Genomic DNA, 21,070 nt, shown 5'->3' with positions numbered 1-21,070 from the left:
CTACCTCTTCATACTGATGAACATAACGTACAAGACGCGATATTCTGAGCAGGCGCAGTAGACTAAGTAGTTTAGCCATGCGCAGAATTCGTAACGCCCTGGATGCGCCTAAGAGTCGGCCGGATTCCGAGCTGGTCGCCGACGACACCATGTAATCAAACGGAAACGAGGACACAAGATCAATCAAAAACCACGTCCTTGCATACCTGAGAGGGAAAAACACTAGTCATGTCCACTGGAGCTATGTGGAAGTGTATTCCAATGGAAGTGCATGTTATTGTTTAAAGGGAATAGGTAATTATCTTTCAGGATACGTTTGTGTCAATTCAAATTATCGAAAGAAATCTCTCAAACATTGGCTGAAAATGATCAAAAAGCAACATACGCTCTTTTTGGCTGAGGCTTAACGTCCTTAATTAAGGGGTGAAAATGAATTTAAAGCACACCCACAAAATGAGATTCCAGTACCTTTTAAGGAGTTCTTTTCGAAATTTTCGAATTTTATCGAGGAGTCCTCTCTCCTCATAGGACTACAATCTCTTTGAGGAAGAAACAAACAAACAATGCCAATTACCTGAATTTTTATCCATAACCAAACCCTACTTTCGCACCCTTTGCGGTCGCGCCAACGTTGAACATTCACGCAGGTGAACGGCTTGATCTGGATTAGTTTTTGAATTGCTAACGACAGAAATCACCCACCTTGACATCAGAAAATAATCACGGACAAACATAATATTTTCAAGTTCCAGAAAGCTGAACATTTTACGTAAAATAGTGGGAAATGGAAGACAAACCACACCTTAAATCTTCATCTCAATCCAAGGTGGATAAAATTTTACACATCATACAGTTATTCAAAACCGCAGCTCAAGATATTGACGTAACTTGAGCACGTTGACGCTTTTCATTAATTTTTGATATAAAAACCAAATTACTTTGCGAAGATGTCAAGAAGCAGGTAAAAGCCGATAAACAGAATAAATGTACGCGCGAACATCGAGGTTTTGATTATTACCTGCTAAGTTTAGACGTCAAAAGCTGGTTTAAAAATGAATAAAATGTTTACAAATGAAAAGAAATTAACGTGCTGTTATTGTTTCGCTGCCAATTCGTTGCTTATTCGTAAGAAATCTTGTGTAAAACATTTTTACAAAAGCTGGACCAATCAAAATTGAACGTTGTTTCGGGAGGCGCAGCGGGTATGCGGAGTAGATAGCTCTATGACCGTTGATTGGCCGAGAGCTTTTGGAAAACCAGCGCAAAGGCTTTGCTGCTTAATATGTATGCACAACAAAACTATTACTATCATTTTTGGGTGGGTAAGATGAATTATCAAACACGAGAAACAGTGCTTCATCGGGATATCCAAACACCCAAAAGAGAGTTCAAAATACGACGCGCAGCGGAGTATTTTTGACGAAATTCCAAGTGTTTGGATAGCCGATAAAACGCTGTCTCGAGGGTTTGATATATCTACTCAATCGAAACAAAAACTAACTGAAAGAGTAAACGGAGAAGTAAAATCGTCAAAATCTATCCAAACCTCCTTCACGGTTGTGATTTCCTTGTTTTAACTTGATGAATTATTAATGAATTGAGAATGTTGAATTTAAACGGGTAGCAGATTAATTAAAGGCAGGCTGTACTAATTAAACTGCACTTACCGTATAGCTATCTTCTTAGGATCAAGGATAAACTTGTTGGGAGTGCCATGAACAAGCACTCCAGTTCTAAAGTTCAAAACAATGTCCAACAGAAACGCTCCGTCAGATATGCTGTTAAAGGCGATCCACGAAGGACTCATGTCGTCATTAAAAAATGCAATGGCGACTGGTAGAACAAACATATTGACGATCAATAAGGAAAGTATCATAAGATCCCAATAGAGCCTGAAACACAAAACAGAAACAGTCACTCAAGCTAGCAAAAATAAATCATTAGGTTGCAAGTCAACTTTGATCATGATGAAATTGAATAAAGCGTCCTCTGGTAAAAATTATTAAAAATATGAGCTCTCGACAGCTAGTCTACCGTCTTTTATCATCCGTCGAAGACAGTAGACTGGCTGTCGAAAGCTCATATTTTTAATAATTTTTACCAGAGAACGCTTAAATTATTCAATTTCATTATGATCAACACTGCTAACGGACCCTTGATATTTTAACTTTTTGATCGTACAACATGCTGCAGAACTGAAATATCTTAAAAGGTTGTGATTGCTACCAGAACAAAAATGTAATTTCTTTTGTCTTTTGTCATTTGTGTAGTTTATTATGTTTTTATCGAGTGTGTGGTTTTTCCACATTAGCACATTAGACTCTTTTTCCTTAAAAGTCACGTCCACAGTGTGTACATCGTAAAGTAATTATGAGAAAAGAAAATTATCTTCTCTATCTTTGAGGAGGTTCCATTTTTAATCTCATCAGATTAAGATTTTGGTTTTACTTGCTTTTCACTCGTTATTTAGATCTTAGTATTGCTTAGCAACGTCTTTGCCAGCGAATACCGCGGGCTCAGCTTAAAGGCACTTGTACCCATTCCCTGTCGGCCAGTTTGGTATTGATAACATTTATTTCCCTTTTTTTTTTCACTTCAACCAGTCTCGTAACGAAGCTTAAATCAGTAGTAATGCTTGCCTCTAAACAAGACCGCTATAAATCAGTGTAATCTGGGTTAACCTTTAATTTAACTTTAGTGTAAATCGGTTTTTGAAATGAGAACAACTGACCCTCTAATCAGTGAAGTTTTCAAGTAGTTTGAAAAAATAATAATCAAACACCTGCGGCTGGAGTCGGGTAGACATAATAGTCTGGCTGTTGTTTCGTAAGGCGATTTTTTAAGCGTAGTGAAGGTCTTTTTACGCGTCCAACAGACAATCCGCAACTTGATTACATCCCTGAGAAGTTAATTTCCCTGAGACCTTTTCAAGCAATTTTTCAGTTAATTAAACAACCCCTTTTCACAGCTTCTGTCGACGATGTGCCATAAAATTTTTAATGATGACAAATCACTACATCACGAACCTCTGCCTGGCCAAAAGTATAATTCGCACAATTCATCAATGTTTTCTCCCAAAACCGAGCCACAAAAATCATGATATCTTTTCAGTTACTACTGATGTTAGCGATTTAACAGAGCAAAATCAAGCTATTAACGTAAGGAAAAGCAAACGCACAAAGAATACATGAAAAAACATTGGTGTAGACGGAATAGCTAAGTGCAAAGAAAACCGCATCACAAAAGCAGTTTTTTCACAAGTTTTGTGAGTGATTATTTGCAATTTGCATACGCAAAAAGCCGTAATCAGGCCGCGAGACACATATGCCAAAAGAAGTTCATTAAAATTTAAACTTCCTAAAACACAAAAGTACGGAAATCAGCCATCCGATGCAATCAAAACCAGAGCGAATCACAATCAACTGAATTTGCCTTAACGAAATTTAACTTGTCCACAATCTGTGTTGAGGTTTTTGCGGCCCAGTTTGGAAAATACCAGAGTTAAAACACAACATTATTTCACCCTGTAAAAACGCGTGTGAATTTTGCTTTACATAGTTCACTGTACGAGGGTTAACTCTAAGACAGATCTGGAAAAGAACTTCCTGTGTCTTGATTAATAAAGGAAAAAGAGGTGTTATAATAAAGGAAGATCGCCAAACAATTTAGGTAAATAGAAAAGGTATGGACACACAAATGAAAAATAAACCCAAGGGGAAAAACCAACAACAACGAACAGTATAAATAGAACAACAGTGAAGAGTGTATATAGGAAGCAATAACTGGTTTTCCAACCTGAAGGCGCTTGTCGGATGTATAATCCATCCAGCTTTTCTGAATCGTACGAGTTCATCTGCCATAGCTTTCCTGCTTCCAAAAACCTTCATGTTCATTTTGTTATCCATGGGCTGAAACCAGACTTTCACACGGTCATTAAAAGACGGTTTTGGCTTCGCTTGGGGATCAAGGACAGTCAGTTCCTCGGCGTCAATTGTAACAATAACATCGCCATTAGTCCTTTTTGCGTTTGACGATGATGTGCGGAGTTTCCTACCGAGGAACGAGAAAATCCTAGATGCTCTATTCGTTAGGTGGTTGTTTCTTTCCGAAATAGTTTCCTGTAGATTTTCTGTTGTGATATGCGCATCTTCGTTATTCACAACGCGGCCATTTAGAAGAGGACTACTGCAAGTTGAGTCGAATTCACGAAAAGCCACAGGATTTCCTTCCACTGAAATTTCGTTTGACGACCCTTGTTCGCAAAGGCCTATTTCCTCCGTTCCTCGCACTTCATCGTCGTCTTGCGCGCTTGCGTCGTTCAGTGCCTGGAGTGCTTGCAGACTCAAATGCGATGACAAAATTGAATTTTCCGTTTCATAAGAGGATCCGCTAGCTCTTTTTCCATTAGCTGAAGTATCTTCTGATTGATTTTCGGGCGCGGAAGATATTTCATCATGTTTTGCGTCCCTTGTTTCCTTACACTCCGAATCAGTTTGCAATTTGTCGATCGATTTACAAGACGCACTTCGCAGCGTGCCCTCTGCATCGTCGCTGCGAACTTCGCTCATTTCTTGAGATTTTGTGGATTCTTATAACAAAAGCAAACTGAAACTGAGGATTCGCGATACTTGTGTGTTGACCATTCACTCGAAGTCTTCATCTTCCTAAATGGAATTAAAATCCTCCCTATTTCCTCGCGCCGGCTCACAGGCCTCCTTGTTCGAGTTCATTTTGCGTCTCCATACGCGCTTGATTTCCAATCTCAGTAAATGTGGAGATGGCCTTCTGAATTTTACATGACGTGCGAGTGATTGTGACATCACAGAACGAGCACGAGGAATAATAGTCCGGCGATGTTAATGGCACAAATTTAATGTCGCGCGCGTGACCCAGTCAGCACAGTCCACAACATTTCAATGTATCGACCGCATGTTTTTCAAAAGGATATCCTCGCAGCATTTAAGATCTCTCCTGCTGCGAATTTGCAAATGATCTAAAAAATACTTGTGTGGTTTGGTTGACTTAATATATTTAATTTGGTTTTCGAAAAGCCAGTTGTGTTGGGCTTAGTGGGTTTTGAAAACGCAACACAGCTCAGAAACCGAAACGTTGTCCTGTTTAAACAAAATAAAACGCAGCAGTTCTCCGCTTGGAGGTATCTCGGAGATAGGCAGGTTTTACATTATTTGTAGCCTTTTAAAGTGTTATCGATTCCTTATTTCGATTGTTTTGCTCAGATGCGCGGAAGTAATCCTTAATAGTAGAGCTAAAAAGCAGACATTGTTATGGTAAAATGAATCGAATACCAAAGCCGCCAATCAAATTTCTTGTTTCATATCCCTTTAACTGGAACACAAAGCGCATAAAATTAAAGTTTTAAAACGATTTTAAATCTCAAGAACGATTGGACATCATCCTTATGATTTATGGACTTTTTGGCCTTAATTTTTGTAAAATTATCGTTATGTACTTTGTCTTACCGATTCCGCTAAAAACGTCGATGTTTTCCCTCAAGGCATAATATTTAATACCGGCAATACTAACCAATATAAAAAAATGATAACTTAATTATTTTCCTTTCAGCGACATGATTATTTGTCCGAGCCATCATGCAATGGAGATTGTAGAAATCTTAGATATAGGTTTGCTAACCAATAAGATTTCATTAACATGTGTTTATTATGAAGCCGTGTAAACTTTTGTATAAAATATCATGGTTCTGCGTAATAGAAAAAAAAACTTACTTAACCCAGATTTGCGGTCTCACAGTTTCGTGTGCATCGTAGATGATTGTACTGAAGTTTGCGTCACTTCGATCGATGACAAACACAACACTGAAGAATAATCTGACATATGTTTTCTTCGTCAGGAAATACAGATATATAGTAAACGTCAAGAGACCCTTTGTGGAAACACACCCGTGTTTGTGTAAATTCTATATTGTCAACCAAAGACAGACAGCTTCCTAAAAACTATTTGCTCGGCTCTTTCCGCCAAACTCATTCCAGTTAATTTGCCCTTAATTAGCCCATTCATTTGGTTTAAAACTGTCTTTTAATAAAGCTTCAATTGCTTCAGAGCGAGAAACACAAAAATGCGGTCTTAAGACTGGGGTACGTTCGCATAGGAGCATTGACGAGTTAGCTCCTATTAACCGAGCTTAGTCGGTCTGTATGGGAGAATCTTGACCGAGGTCTGTACACACGATCGAGGTCCAGATTCTCCCATACAGACCGATTAAGCTCAGTTAATAAGATGTTTATTTTATGGCAAACAAGAACAATTTAATTCGTTGTATGTAACTGGTTTGTAGGTAACTGACATTTATCTTCCGAACGGCGATGAGCTAAACTTAATTCTGCATAAGTTTGCTCGTCCTCTTTACTTACTTGATAAATAAACATTGTTAGAAGAAAATGGTCAATATTTTTGTGTTCTAGTTTGCCACGTTTTCACCGCATAACATTACCGGTATAGATGCCGGTCTAGATGGGAAAATCTAGACCGCTTTCAATACCGATTTCAGCCAATCAAATTCGTGAATTCGGTGGTCTCCAGTCCTTGTGAGGCTCAGCCATATAATAACGCTATTTATTAACCAGAAGTACATGTTTCTGAATTAAGGTTACTCAAAACGGTTTGCAGCACTTTCCAAGTATTAGATTGTGATGGGTCATTATAACCACTCTTTATCACATTGTTAACGTTACCATTTTCGTGACACAATAGGCTACCATAGCAACAGAATGACCTGATAAAACACCCTTAATTTTCAGCTTCAAGTACTCATATTTCAAAAAGGCAAGGTGAAATCCGGCCACCGTAAATTTAATTATGGTGGCTATGAACTCCATGCACAGAATTGTTTTAAACTTTGTCAAAAGTTGCATCTTATCCTGGTTATCAAGATTCCATGATAAAAATTGGATTCGACCGTGCCGTTTTTGAAATATAAGTACTTAAAAGCTAAAATTAAGCGTGATTTTAGCAGGTCATTCTATTGCTATTGTAACTGATTGTGTCACGAATATGATAACAACGTGATAGAGGTTATAATGACCAGTGAAAATCTTGGAGAGTGTTGGAAACTGTTGAGTCACCTTAACTTGATGTCGCTCTTTCCAGGCAAACATATAAAAACTGTTATTAAACCCACAAAGTGGGGATTCTAATGGTCGAAAAGGCGCCAAGATAAAAACCAACCGAAAATGAAACGTTGACTTACAAAAACCTGTACAACGTTGACGTTTTTCTGCCTAAAAAGACCAAGAAAACCAGCATTTTACTCGGCGTCTGATAGCGGAGTAATGACAAGAGATAATGGATATTGAATACTACTTCAAAAAACGCGAACGGATATTCGTTACTTCAATTAGCTAATCTTGGAAAACTGTTACTTATCGTGGAAAAAGATCTCACAGATGTTGACCGGAATATAGAGATCAAATGCTCAGAAATGATACTTTTAACACCATCGACTGACGAACACATTCCACTTGGCTCAAAAGATGACTCACGCTCAGGTTGTATAAAAACGTCAGTCACTCGCCCGATCACACTATACGAACTGCTAATACTCCTGGGTTCAAACTATTAATTTTAAATAATCATTGGCATAGATAACCCATTCCGCTTCAGGGCCCGCCGGGTTCCTACAGCATCCATGCATTGTAAATCAGCTACAAGGTCAATATATAATGCTAAAGTCAGGGACGGATCAAGGGGGAGGGTGCACGGGGTGCACACCCCCTCCCTGAGATGAAGCCTTCTTCGCATTCGCTTTTAAAATTTGTTCACCTCGCCAGTCAGTTGCGCCATTCCTTAGTGGTGCACCCCCTGCTAACTGCTAAGAAAAATCCTGGATCTCACAACACACATCAAAAAAAGAAATAAAGAAACGAGTAATCTTTTGAAGTTAGCAACGGAGCTTAAAGTTGTAGGAAGAGTGTTTTCGTATGACGTCACGGCAGCCATGCTCGTGTACTGAAACAGTGAAAGGGCGGCCATGTTGGTGTACCAAACCAATCCTGTGGGATTTCAACTCTTTTCTTACGTAAACACTTTCTTTTGTTCCCATAAAAAAAGAAGCAATTCTGTGGTGGTTTTTCTTGACATTTACTGCTGCTATTAGCTCCCCCTCCATGGCATTTACAACCGTGCAATCATGAAATAGATGGACTATACTATATATCGTATCAAACGAAGCATTGATAAGCACAACTAAGATTTAAATATAACTATTCACTGCGTTCCTGAAAACATAAGTTGATAACAGCATTATTGATTGTCAATTTTTCTCGACATCTGTGCTTAATTTACGTTGCGTGGGACCAGCCAATTACAAGGCTTGAAAGCCATTGCATATTTGACATCATTCACGCGACATAACTGATACAAGCTTGGGATAAAATATGCCCCTCTTCATTTCCCATAGTATAGGGATCTGAATTACCCTCGTTTGACTTTCCTTGTATATACAGGCGAGCCCCCACGCCAAATTAGAGATACAAGTTTGCCATTTACACGGTAAGTGTATAACACGCCGTCAACAAGAACGAGGTCTTGAGCCGAGAGGAATAAAACGAGAGGTACTGTATGGCCAATAAACCTCGGAAATTTGGGAAAGTCTCGGAGCTTCCGATTGCAGGCCGAGAGATTACGAACGCTTTCCGAAGGTTTATTAGTTCAGCTTACCGAGCAAAAAAACTCAAAACGGTCGTCACGAACTCTAATTTGATGTTGGTGACCTGTTCTTGTATGTACCGAAATATCAAAGTCACTCGTATGAAGCGATGGATAAATTAATATGTACAATCAACGTCCCTGAAGTAAATACAAAATTCGCAAATTACTTCTAACATTATTTCCTTGTTCTCTTAGAAAAAAAGTTGCCTTAAAAAAAGTTTCTTAACAAAAACTAAACGAGCATTAGAATTTTTCGCAGTCATGATTTTTGAAAAGAAGGTAATGTGAGAATCTTCTATCAGTGCTCTCACGCTGATCAGTGCTTGAGTTATTTCACCGCTAGCTAGGATAATGCTAAATTTTGGACGGTAGAAGGTCCCATAGGCCTGCTGTCTCAGCAATAAAATTATACAGCATTTCGTTTTTTGTTTGATAGCAAAATGACAAATAAAAAAGGTCAAATAACCGAGAAAATATATTTATCGCTTAGAAAATGAAGTTTTTCTTGCCTACGGAAATGAAATGTTCAAAGTTAAACCTCTCTGTGACCGCTTTATAACAATCGCGTGGGATTTTTAAGCTTACCCTTGACCGGCAGAAATCCAGTCATTTATTTTGGCATTTCTGACTCTGTCCGTCCGAAACATTAAACGATTTCAAATCACCTTTGTGTTTTTCTTTTCCTAGCACTATTTTTCGATCAATTGTGTTGAGTTTTTCATTGGTTGGGTTCAATAGAATCGTCTTATAAACGTGAGCTAGTGTGTTTAGAGCACTGAATACATGTATCTGTTTTAGTGAACTTTCTTCGCAAAAATCACAATATTAATAGTAACTTCTTCGTGGCTAAGAGGAGTAGTACACTGTCGATAACACGGGATTGACATGAGCTGTACACGTGACGTGAGCAGGACGTTCTAAGCGACTGCAGTTTCACCCGCTTTGCGCAAGCGTACTTGGCCTCTGTCTCCGTCATCCGTGGAGCTGTAACTGAACTCCATGCGGCCATCTTCCCTAAGCAAAACAAGATAGAAGCAATTATTTTCCACCTCAAGACCTTTCACATTAAATTAAAGTCGCACATTTGTACGTGAATTTTTGTGAAGAAACATCGCAAGGGAGGGAGAAACTAGGGTCAGCAATTCGCGTGTAGTGCAGTCTAATGCCCAAGTAGTAACTGTTGACTAAAATCTCTTAAAGTAGACCTTTACTTTCCTTTTTTTGCGCCAACCCTATACTAACTCCCTATACCTTTCGATCTCTCGTAACTGTCAAAACAAAATTAAAGAAATATCTTCAGGTCAAGAGACCTCTACAAACCAGTCAAGGCTACATGTACATGTACATTGTAATCGAATAATAAATTGTAAACTGCTCAATGTTTAAGAAGTAGAACTGCCAGGTTTATCAATTCATTACATATAAAATGAAATACACAGATGTAAATTATGCTTACTTGTCAGCTGTAAATATGCACCAGCAATGAACAAAGAAGCAACATGAAAATAAAAATAAATCAAATCAAATTAGTGTCAAGGATACGAAGTATGTACTACACGTACATGTACTACACTGAAACAACTCAGTGAAACGTCTACAACTGATACCAGATTCATTTTGAACGAAAGGTTCATTCCACTCGAATAAACTGAACTCCCATCCTGCCCAGTATATACTGGTATCCTCAAAAGTATTTGTGCTTTATCCAAGATTTTGCCCACAGCTAAACTGTCGCTTAAGACTGCAGTTTGAGTTCTGTAAAACTCCGTCCCCGCCCTACTTTCAAAACGCCTGTTTACACGCAGAACAGGACAGTACAAGAGCCTTTACAAGCTGCAGTTTGCACTGCCCTTATATTAGTACATGTATAAACTTCCTTTTTGACAACAAATAATTCAAAAATGCTAAATTTTCTGTACACAGAGCAGCTAGAAATTCTTTCTGTCCTCTGAGACAGTCAGGATTGTCAGTGCTTTCATAATTGTTATAATCTGACTAGTTAGTCAGCCAGCATATATGTACTAACAAAACAAAGCACTGACCATTAATGATCCGTGAGTTCACTGATTCGCATGATTATCGTCGTAATTGGTGTTTCGTTTTTAAAGGAGCTCAGTCACGGTTTGCGCATATTGAAAAGTTTAGCCTCAATTTTTCAAATTCGTCGTTTGTAATCCGTGTTAATCTTCTCCATCCTTAGCCATCCTTGTTCCTTTATGGTTTATCATTATCTCTTTGGCGCTTTTCTATCTTATTAAAGGGATACAGTCAGCTGAAGCACATGCGCATTAGATGCCATGTCATAGCTAATTTGCATATCACAGAGACGCGATCCATACTGTTTTTAACCAAATATGATAAAAATAGTATCATAGAATAAGCAAAAGCACACTCAAAACAGGCTATTCAGTAAACGATTGAAAATCAAGCAAAACACTGTGAAGATTGAAGCGGATTTCTAGATGTACTTTGATTTCAGCTTGAGATGAACTTTTTTCAAAATGAGAAAACTAGTGTCCAGGTCAGCGCGGTCCCAAAGCTGACTGTGTCCCTTTAAACTGTTAAGATACATGTAATTATGTATGTGGCCAAAATAACTCAAAATACCATCTTGTAAAATCTGACATGTTTTGCAAGACTAGCCGCCATGCTCAGAACTAATAGGCAGCAATTTTGGCTGGTTACCAGTACTTGCAGAGAACAACTTGAGTAAGGAGAACTTAGACAAAGACATTCCTAATGACAGTTCACACCTTTTTCCTTGTTCTTCTTCCTTTTCTCTACAATGAAGAGGATCAGGAAAAGGACAATGGCCTCAATAAGAATGCCAATAACAGGCCACAATGCACCCAACGGATCTGCAACAACATTTGAAAATTACCTTATATACATGTACTTGTATAATTATTATAACAGTATGTGTACCTACATGTAATTTTAATCCTAACACATTCTCCCAACACAGCTGCATCAACTTGTATCAATATGACGAAGGTAATACTTTACAGAAAAGTGTTTGACATTGTATTAGCCATTGGAACAGAGACTCAATCCTTACTAGGAGAAGAAGAAGAGCCAAGAGAAAAGCAGGCTTTTTCTGTACGTCGTGCCTCGTCAACAACCTGTTTACACTTTTAGACACTTACATGTACAGGTATTTTGTACCGAGCCACGTCCGAACATACAGTATGAATGGTATGAATAGAGAAATAAAGAAGGGTTATCAATAACTTTTACAGTGCACACCACTTTTTGCGTTTCAATGTAAAGACACGAAAAGACGGAACGTGGCCAACACATTGGTACACTACTTTAATTTGTGCCAACATGTTTACTGTGGAATAATTAGGAAATAGCAAACATTTTCTAAGTATATATTGAGTTCTAGCATAAATTTACCATAGTCTATTGTGAAAGCGTGAATTTGATTGCCTCTGGAGTCGCGACTCGAAAATTTCTGTCTCCAGAAGTAAACCAGCAACATTGACACGTACAGGAAAAATTAATCGAGCGATAAATTCTTTGTCACTTCGACTCGAAACTCGAACGACTCGACTCGAAACTCGAACAACTCGACTCGAAACTCGAAGGACTCGACTCGAGACTCGATACTCGAAGGGTCGAGTCGAGTCGTTCGAGTTTCGAGTGACTGTCAACTTACATTTGACCGGTACTGTACGTGTATTACCGTTTGAGTAGAATTCTACTAGTACACTAATGCAAATGCTGCAATCTCATTGGCTGAGTGATCCTACATTATCAGCCATTAGTGTGTAGTGGCTAGAGGTCGTCCACAAAATGGCAACATTATTTTTATTTTTCCAAAGTTTAATTTTAAAGGACCTTTTGATGCAAATGGGTTATTTAACTCCCAAAATGACTAAAAGAAGGGCGTTTACGGTTTCTTGACTTGAAAAATTTGAAATTATTGGAAAAAAAAAATGATGTGCGCGCAAACACAACTGCAATTTCAAATAACAATTCAGTCTGAGCTATCTACCTAAAGTGCGGAATTTGACAATACATTGAGAAATAATTGGAAACCGTCATTTGAAGTAAGTTTCAGTTAGCATTCTTCTAAAACAATTAGATGATTTGCTCTTGATTTCTAAGAGGTGATAGTTGATTCGGTCTTCTGCCTCATCAACTATCACTTCACAGAAATCTTGAGCTCATAGTATAAATCAAATTATTAAATAAATTACAGTTGCACATGTGATTATACACATGATTTTTTCCACATGCATCAGTGCACGTCACGTGCAACGTTGAAAACCCTTGAAATTTCCAGTTGCAGCACAATATGCAATGAGACTACGATAAAAATAATTATAATACTAAAACAATAACACTGCTTGCCCTCTTTTTCTACAAATGATAGTTAACTCGGCTCCATCATGTTGACTATCTGCTCACACATGTAGAAGACTTGGGCTTGTAGGGTAATTGTTAAATAGTACACAAGTGCAGGGGTTTCATTAAGGGTGGGGCACCGCACAAATTGACCAGCCGTGAGGATGATTTTGCCCGCCTGGTTTGACCATCTAGCAGAGTTTTTCTTGTAAAGAAGTTTAGTTCAAAGGGTTTCACGCACCCGTAACAACCACTTACCCTCCTACTGAAGACGTTAATGAGACCCCTGCATGTGGGAATCTTGGAGTACGAGAAATGCTATAATAACACAAGCTGCAGGCAAGTGTTTCAAAGCTTTACAAGCTGTATTAAACATTCAAAAGAATTACCAGAACTCCATAAAAACACAAGGAACATGTCTTGTACTTCTTTTCGAAAAATGTGAGAATTGGAAAAGAAAATCACTTGGATTTTTCTTTTTTCAACCATCAAAAAGTAAATAATCTTTGTTTATGCCCACGTTACACATCACACCAAAAATAGACTTTACCTCGGACACGAAGGATGAACTTCTGGCATTCATCAACATGTTCGGAACAGTTGGAGGGGAGACAACAGTAGTAAAATCCACGATCAGTGTACTGCACATCGGATATCGTCAGAATGTAAGGGTCATATTCCCTGGCACGGTGAATCTTGTAATTTCCATCTGAACCATCTGACAGGACATACATAATTATTTGATGTGAAGTGTATATGAAATATATGAAATAATTCATAATTTTATTTGAACTGCGGTTGTAAATGGAAGTGAAGAATGATCATCGCAGTAAATTTTCCAATTTAAGCAATTGGAAAGAAGAAGCCTGAAAAAATCAGGGCTTCAACGGGATACGAATCCGTGACCTCCGCGATACCGGGGCGATGCTCTACCAACTGAGCTATGAAGCCACACATTGGGAGCGAGGTCAATTAATTGAGTTCATATCTTCCCGTGAGGAGTGAAATGATGTGAAGTATATATATAATACATGAAATAATTCATATTTGAACTGCGGTTGTAAATGGGAGTGAAGAATGATCATCGCAGTAAATTTTCCAATTTAAGCACTTGGAAAGAAGAAGCCTTCAACGCCCTGATTTTTTCAGGCTTCTTCTTTCCAATTTCTTAAATTGGAAAATTTACTGCAATGATCATTCTTCACTTTCATACATAATTATTATCAACACCTTTAATTCTAAGCTTGTTCTGCCATGTGAAACCAGGCATTCCATTGAAAGAGTACATGCATTATTGGAGACTATTGTGTTTTTTAGTGATCAAACACTAATCCAGTGGTCAAACATAAAATCAATTTCTGTTCCCCTTAATGGTTTAAAGAATCAGGATTCCCCTACAGTTTGTATTTTTTCTTTGGTATAAGGGATACAGTTAACATGTTCATGTACTACATGAACATCTAGTTATTGTAAAATAATGATCTAGATGTTAAATATAATAATAGATTATTATAAAATAATAATACATGTAGATGTACATAAATAAATAAATAAATATATAAATAAATAAATAAATAAAGTGTCTTTATTGTTCAAAAGATAAATTACATATCTTATGTTACATTTAAATATAACAATGTTAATGGGCTACAATATGTCTCTAATTAAGATAGATATTTACATAGAAACAAATACAAAAATCGAATACAAAAAGTACACTATTTACAAAGCTACGTTGTACTCAAAAATTATCCTATCTGCATACAAATCATCTAATCTATCTGATAACCCCTCACTTCTTTTTTCATTCTTTTCCCACCTTACTACATGTATTTTATTTACTTTTCCCTAATTTTCTGTTATAAATGTAAGCTATTTATTAATAAAAATGTTTGTAATTACATGTAGATCTTAATAGACTGGCCCACCTAGACTAGCACAAGCTATCTGCAGGCCAGTCTAACAATAAAAATGTAAATTAAGAAACGAAAACAAAGATTGAATAAAGATTGAAAGATTGTTTGAAATCTTCATGAAATCAAAACTACGTCTCAACCAAACTTACTTATACAAGTCAGTAGAGTGTCCTCATTCTTCCTCTTAACCTTCCATTCAACCTCCAGAGGAAATCCTTTGGCCGCACATTCAAATGACACATCATCTCCCTTGAATTTCTTCTCTTCAGTAGGCTCCTTTGGTTTTGGAAGCCATGGCTTAACTAAAAGTAATGAAGGAAGTACAGGATTGTTCATGCAATAGACTTGGATTTGAGTCCTGGTCAAGGGTCACTGTGTTGTGTTCTTGAGTAAGACACCTTACTCTCGCGGTCCCTCTTACTCTACCCTGGGCCAGGTTGTCCAAAGCACAATTTAGCTACAGCTGTAACCCAGATTTACCGTGGCAAAAACTGTTATTTCTACAGTTTGTATTTTTTGGTAAGGTTTTTCGCAGGGCTGTCATTAAGTTTTGAGTCACCTGTACCCTTGCTCTCCACACCCGTAGCAAACTTGTTAATTTGTGGGTTAATTCTTTCAACAACAGGCAATTTCACCAGTAGCATCAAGGGACAATGAAGCATACTCAACTCTGTTTCTATTTTTTTGGTCCTTTGAGAAGGTATTTTCATTTCAGTTTACACTTTTTTGGTGAGGTTTTCTGTTTAGATTTTTTTGTCCTTCAGTTTTGAGTTTGAATAATCTCAAACTACTCAAAACATGAGCTGTGAAAAACATTTTTATAGAAGACAAATTAATACTTACTAATAGTTTTTTGATACTGGTACTACAACTGTAAAAAATGTTAAATATATACACTGAAAACCCACATACAGAACAATTTGGCAACAGTCTGATACACATGTACAGTGTATATGTAGGTTTTTATTAAACAAGGATGTATATTTAGAAATTCTTTATACATGGCTGTATGATAAGGAAATTAGTAGTGGTAATCACATGGGAGCGAGTAAAATAAAGGATTAATATCACACGTGTTTTCAGAAGTTGCTGAAATTGCCTGAGTCACGCAGTGACGAGGACAAGGACCAATTGCGATTACTTGTTAATGAAATAGAGGGGGGGATTACTGAATTTCTGAATGCGATCTTGAGTAATCAGTCACAGGAAGTCATTTTAATGTTGACAAAGAATCAATCACCACAAACGCACAAATGAGCTGAATGAAATTTTATTTTTGCAAAAAGATACCAGGACATTGACAACCCGCCCTGCTAACAAATTTTCAACTTTGAAAATATAAAGTTAGTGCTTTTTCAAACAAAGTTAAAGCATTCAAAACGCTTTCAGATCACTCTAAATCTGATTCTTTGATGAAGATACGCTTGTATCCTCACCTACATGTACATGTATAATATCACTTGTGCTCTTCTGAATGGCATCATTCCCGGCAATGTTCAAGGTGATGCTGCCGTGACTGAAATTGTAAACATAGCCGGGAGAACACAAAGATGCAGTGGAATTTGCAGGATAAAGTTGACTTAGAGTGTGTCTTAAATGAACAGAACCAGTGTTGTCAATGGCTCATGAAATGATCTGCTGCTCTACTTCGTCTCCTTGTCAAGCCCTTGGGCATATGTGTGGCCTGTGATATTCTTTATTTGACACTTCGGGATACCAGAACTTTTCAGTTTCTTGACCACGGTCTTTCTTGCAAGTTGTGGTTGATCAAATTCTTCTCGGGACACAGATCCTTCAGCAGTGAGTTCTCTTTCATGTTTTTCATGATTGTGTTTATGGTTTTCTTTCCCCTTGGAATTTTCTTGTACCAAATGCTTGAAACTGGCTTGTCAATGACAGTGAGGTAAAACAGACTGCTTTTCTTCATTTCCCTTGGTCGCTTCTCCAGATATCGTTTGAACAACATGACGGGGCACCTTTCCTCAATCCTTGTGGCAAACATTTTGAAGGTGACTAGTCTGGTTTTCCCACTACATGTAAGTCCTGCCTGTCTCGTCTTAGTTGGACCTTTTGCAAAAGTTAGAAATTCGTTTCTGTCATCGTTGTGTTGTAAATTGTCAACTTTCATTTGGTGGCGTTCTTGTCGACCTCATAGGCCAAAGTGCTGATTGAGCACCACCACGTGGTGTTAAGTAGAGCTTGTAGAGTGCCTCTTCCAAGCTGGCCGTTCTGCCAGAGGACTTCTTCCTCTTCTTTTGTCAAACTTCTGGATCGGTTTGGTCACTTTCCTTTGCCTTGCTCTCACAGTTTCCTAAGCTTCTCCTCCAGGACTTTTCTTGAGTTAAAGGGATACTCTACACCTCAGAACAACATTTTAAAAAAAGATAGCTTATAACCCAAATAAGAAGCATTGAACAGCTACAAGTGGTCAATCTTCGTATTTTTTGTGTAAATGGGGACTGTTCTTGACTTGCGGTTTGAGCTTTGGATCACAGGCCAAAAACCGGAAGTGACGTAGAAAGGTGAACTCGCAAAACCTCTTCGATAATATTTACACTGGGGAAGATTGGCTGTGCTACGAAAAAGCTCGTCGTGTCGCGTGTTGTGCGAAAACATAGTCCAGGCCTTACACTTAAAATACCATAGAAAACCTTGTTTCTCTCTTTGAATAATTTTAGCGTAAGATTCTTCTCGTAAATGACTAGTTCAACATCATTACAGCCATTTGTAAGTAGGCGCGACTATCTCTAAAATTGCACCTAGGTCGTTATCGACTGAGAACACTTCAAAGATTCTTTGTACCAATAATCACGTGTATAAGTTGCGCTTTCGCATATCAAGAAGTCAATTCAAGCAATAAAGTGTAATAGAGTTTGTTATACAACAGTTGAGTTGTGTGCCCATTCTGTGTGAATTTAATACCAGCCCAAACAGTGCGACGCGACCACAGCCCCGTGCGTAACACTCCTTCGGCTTAAGCGCAACATATTATAATGCCACATCGCTGTATAGCTGGTGGATGTTCTAACATTCGCAAAGATGGAGTAAGCCTTCACAAATGGCCTGAAGATGCCCACTACGCTAAGCTATGGACGAATGCCGTGAAGAACACCCGTTCTGATGTTTTCAACCCGACGACTAGCCGACTTTGTAGCGCTCACTTCACTGACGATTCCTTTGAAGAACAGACGGTGATAGCGAAATCTCTGGGCTTAAAGATGAAAAATATTTTGAAACCCAATGCTGTTCCTACGATTTTTAAAAATGGTCCTCCACAGACGAAGAAGCTAAAATGACATGACAAAAACATCTCTCAAGACGCTCTCACCAGACCATCAAAACACCCGCAGAAGCCGCCACAAGGAGCTTACAGGAAACGAGAGGCTGCTAGGGTATGTTTAGGACGAAATTAAAACTTGCCTTAATAGATTAGCTTAAATTGAAAGCTAGGGAAACTCGTTCAGAAAATTAGAATAATACTTACCTGTGTTCTGCTATTTTAAGATCCTCGCGGAACATGAGAGGGAGGAATTGCAGTCAACTTCTGGTGAAAATAATGAGGAGTTAACAATAAATGCAGAGGAAACATTGCCTGCAGTTGTAGAGGTTGCTACCCAAACCCGGTATGTAGGGAAAAACGTTTCTGTACAATTTCGAAGCAGCCGCACCACTAAAGGCAAGTTTGGTTTCTCTACTGATGCGTGATAGAAATACGAAACTACCATGATAATTTTCCTTGTATATCATAAAAACGGGTCATCCAGTCAGGTGAAAAACAATTCTGTGCTGAAATATCTTTGCAGGTTGTCAAACGTCCATTGCCCAAAAAAGTCAAGAAACTCAATGCACCCTTCTCAAAGAATTTTTCACGACTTCGACCCCAGTCCAGAGTGACGAGGAGTTGTCAGACAATGAAGAAGAAATGGAGCAAGATGATGACCCTTCATACGTCCCTGAACCCAAAGACATTGATGCAGATGATGATGATGATGATACTGGTTTTGACGATTTTGATGATTGTTTATACGAGTAAGCGAACTATCTATCACAACCCCTATACATTATGCAGTCATTGTACTGTGATCTACTGTAGCAACAAACTATGAATATTTCAAGAGAACAAGCCCACTAATAATTCACTCTATTAATTCACAGGGAGTCTCCCCAAAATGCACCTCCCCACCAACAAAACCTGTTCCTAGTGGCAGAGTCTTCACTTCTTAACCTCTTTCGGTTCTGCCCAGTTTGCCGGTCGGAATGTGAACGGATGGTCGAATCAAGAATTGGTACGAAAATAACAGTGTCGCAGAAATGTTATTCCTGCACGTTCACTACAAGCTGGGATTCGCAGCCCTCAGTTGGAGACATTCCTGTTGGGAACATCATGCTGTCCTCTTCTATCCTCTTTGGTGGTGGAAGCCCAGCAAAGGTGCTGAAGATATTGAAACATATGAATGTGCCAAAGATATGTTACTCAACGTTTATGAATCACCAAAAGAAGTATCTACATACTGCTGTGCAGAGGACATACCAACAGCAACAGTCCAGTCTGCTGAACAACATCAAAGCTGAAGGGCGGGAATTAATAGTGGGAGGTGATGGCCGCTGTGACAGCCCTGGTCATTCAGCTAAGTATGGAACCTACTCCCTTATGGATGCTGAGCAAAATAAAATCCTAGATTCTCAGTTGATACAGGTTTGTACTGGATTAAATTTAAAATGGGCTCATAGAAGTATTTTTGTGCTAAGTAATACTGCATTTTAATTAATACTTATCTTTAGAGCAACGAAGTGAAAAACTCAGGTGCTACGGAAAAAGAGGGGCTTGCAAGATCACTCACATTCTTAACTGGTGAAGGATTGTCCATTAACACCTTAATAACAGACAGGCATGTGCAAACAAGAAAATATATGAGGGAGAGATGGCCTGGAGTTAAGCACAGGTTGGATGGTTGGCATGTTGGAAAAGGTGAATATTTGAAAGAAATATAATTTCGATTAAAATCAACTGGCACAATTTTTAGCCACTAGTAACTGTAATTTTATGTAGGAACTGGAAAGAAGATTGATGCCCTTGCTAAAAAAAGGATTGTGCTGTGGTTCAAAAATGGAAGAAGAGCATTGTCAACCACATGTTCTGGTGTGCCTCGTCAACACATGATGATGACACTGACCTCAAGGAGGCAAAATGGCTGTCCATAACAAATCACCTCCTGAACAGGCATTCTGGACATGAAAATCCATTGTTTCCTAAGTGTGCTCATGGAAGGTTACATGGGAGAAAAAGAAAGAAAAAATGGCTCAAGCCAGGTACATAGTTAAAAAAACCTTAAAATTCGTCAAGTCTCAATATCAACAAGCCTGTCTCATTAATAGCCCCCATATATACATGCATATTCAGGAGTATGCTTTTACATGAACACAGTTATTTGGTATGTATCATGATCTTTGATAGTTGTAAGGAGGGAATAGATGCTCATCACTATAGGTGAAATCATTTATTTTTTGCAGGTACACCACCCTATAAAAATCTCACAGAGCTGCTGACAAAGGGGTCCTTCTTGAAAGATATAAAGCAAATTTCAGGACAACATGCTACATCTTCTCTGGAGGTCTTCCATTCTGTCTACAACCACTTCGCTGCAAAAATGGTGGCCTTTTCGTACCATGGAATGACAAGCAGGTATGAAGACTTGAACATATCATAACATCATAATGCACACTAACCTTGGTTAGAAATGTGACATTTTTCAGGTTGCCAAAAAACCTCTCTGAATTTATGTCATATTGAATGGAAGGTAAAACAAAAGCAAAAATATCTATCTTTTTAGGTTGCAGATTGCAATCATGCATTTCAACGAAAACAGTGACAGGGAGCAGGCAACACTGCAAGATGAGAGAGAACGATACAACATTGCTTTCCCAAAGTACAAGAAAGGAGAGCATACAGTAAAGAAGATTTTAGTGAAATGTACATATGGTGAGTAAAGAATTGAAGAATTTAGCAAACTGAAATTTACAATTTTTCCATTTACATATTCACATTACATGTGCATAGTTAGACCCCACTTACTTTCATTTTTCACGTAGGGTATGTTGCCAACCTGAAAGAGAGT

The 21,070-nt window shown here is 38.3% G+C and overlaps 3 protein-coding genes across 4 annotated transcripts in view; 1 reads left to right on the top strand and 2 right to left on the bottom strand.

Annotated features, from left to right (window-relative positions):
* LOC145500385 (potassium/sodium hyperpolarization-activated cyclic nucleotide-gated channel 2-like) overlaps positions 1-5,370 on the bottom strand; it is a 29,360-nt gene extending 23,990 nt beyond the window's left edge. The window contains exons 1-3 of the mRNA XM_081479906.1: positions 3,796-5,370; positions 1,668-1,892; positions 5-206 (exon numbers count right to left, since the gene is read on the bottom strand). Of these exons, the coding sequence (XP_081336032.1) occupies positions 5-206; positions 1,668-1,892; positions 3,796-4,568 (1,200 nt within the window). The 5' untranslated portion in view covers positions 4,569-5,370. The remainder of the gene's footprint in view (positions 1-4; positions 207-1,667; positions 1,893-3,795) is intronic.
* Positions 5,371-6,429: 1,059 nt separating this feature from the next.
* The window catches only part of LOC145500309 (neuroplastin-like), a 27,081-nt gene continuing 12,440 nt past the window's right edge, over positions 6,430-21,070 (bottom strand). Inside the window, exons 5-9 of one of the 2 annotated variants that reach the window (XM_081479812.1) lie at positions 15,104-15,256; positions 13,589-13,756; positions 11,256-11,543; positions 10,142-10,916; positions 6,431-9,699 (exon numbers count right to left, since the gene is read on the bottom strand). In XM_081479812.1, coding sequence (XP_081335938.1) covers positions 11,422-11,543; positions 13,589-13,756; positions 15,104-15,256 — 443 coding nt within the window. In that variant the 3' untranslated portion in view covers positions 6,431-9,699; positions 10,142-10,916; positions 11,256-11,421. Of the gene's footprint in view, positions 9,700-10,141; positions 11,544-13,588; positions 13,757-15,103; positions 15,257-21,070 lie in introns of both variants that reach the window. The other variant, XM_081479804.1, reaches the window with a different exon arrangement.
* LOC145500356 (uncharacterized) overlaps positions 20,087-21,070 on the top strand; it is a 4,075-nt gene continuing 3,091 nt past the window's right edge. Inside the window, exons 1-2 of the mRNA XM_081479874.1 lie at positions 20,087-20,264; positions 20,466-21,070. The exon at positions 20,466-21,070 is cut by the window's right edge and continues 3,091 nt beyond it. Of these exons, the coding sequence (XP_081336000.1) occupies positions 20,087-20,264; positions 20,466-20,662 (375 nt within the window). The 3' untranslated portion in view covers positions 20,663-21,070. The remainder of the gene's footprint in view (positions 20,265-20,465) is intronic.

Source organism: Orbicella franksi, chromosome 1 (assembly GCF_964199315.1).
Source record: "Orbicella franksi chromosome 1, jaOrbFran1.1, whole genome shotgun sequence".
Taxonomy (NCBI): domain Eukaryota; kingdom Metazoa; phylum Cnidaria; class Anthozoa; order Scleractinia; family Merulinidae; genus Orbicella; species Orbicella franksi.
The sequence above is the reverse complement of the archived record's forward strand: the minus strand, read 5'-3'. Positions and strand labels throughout refer to the sequence as shown.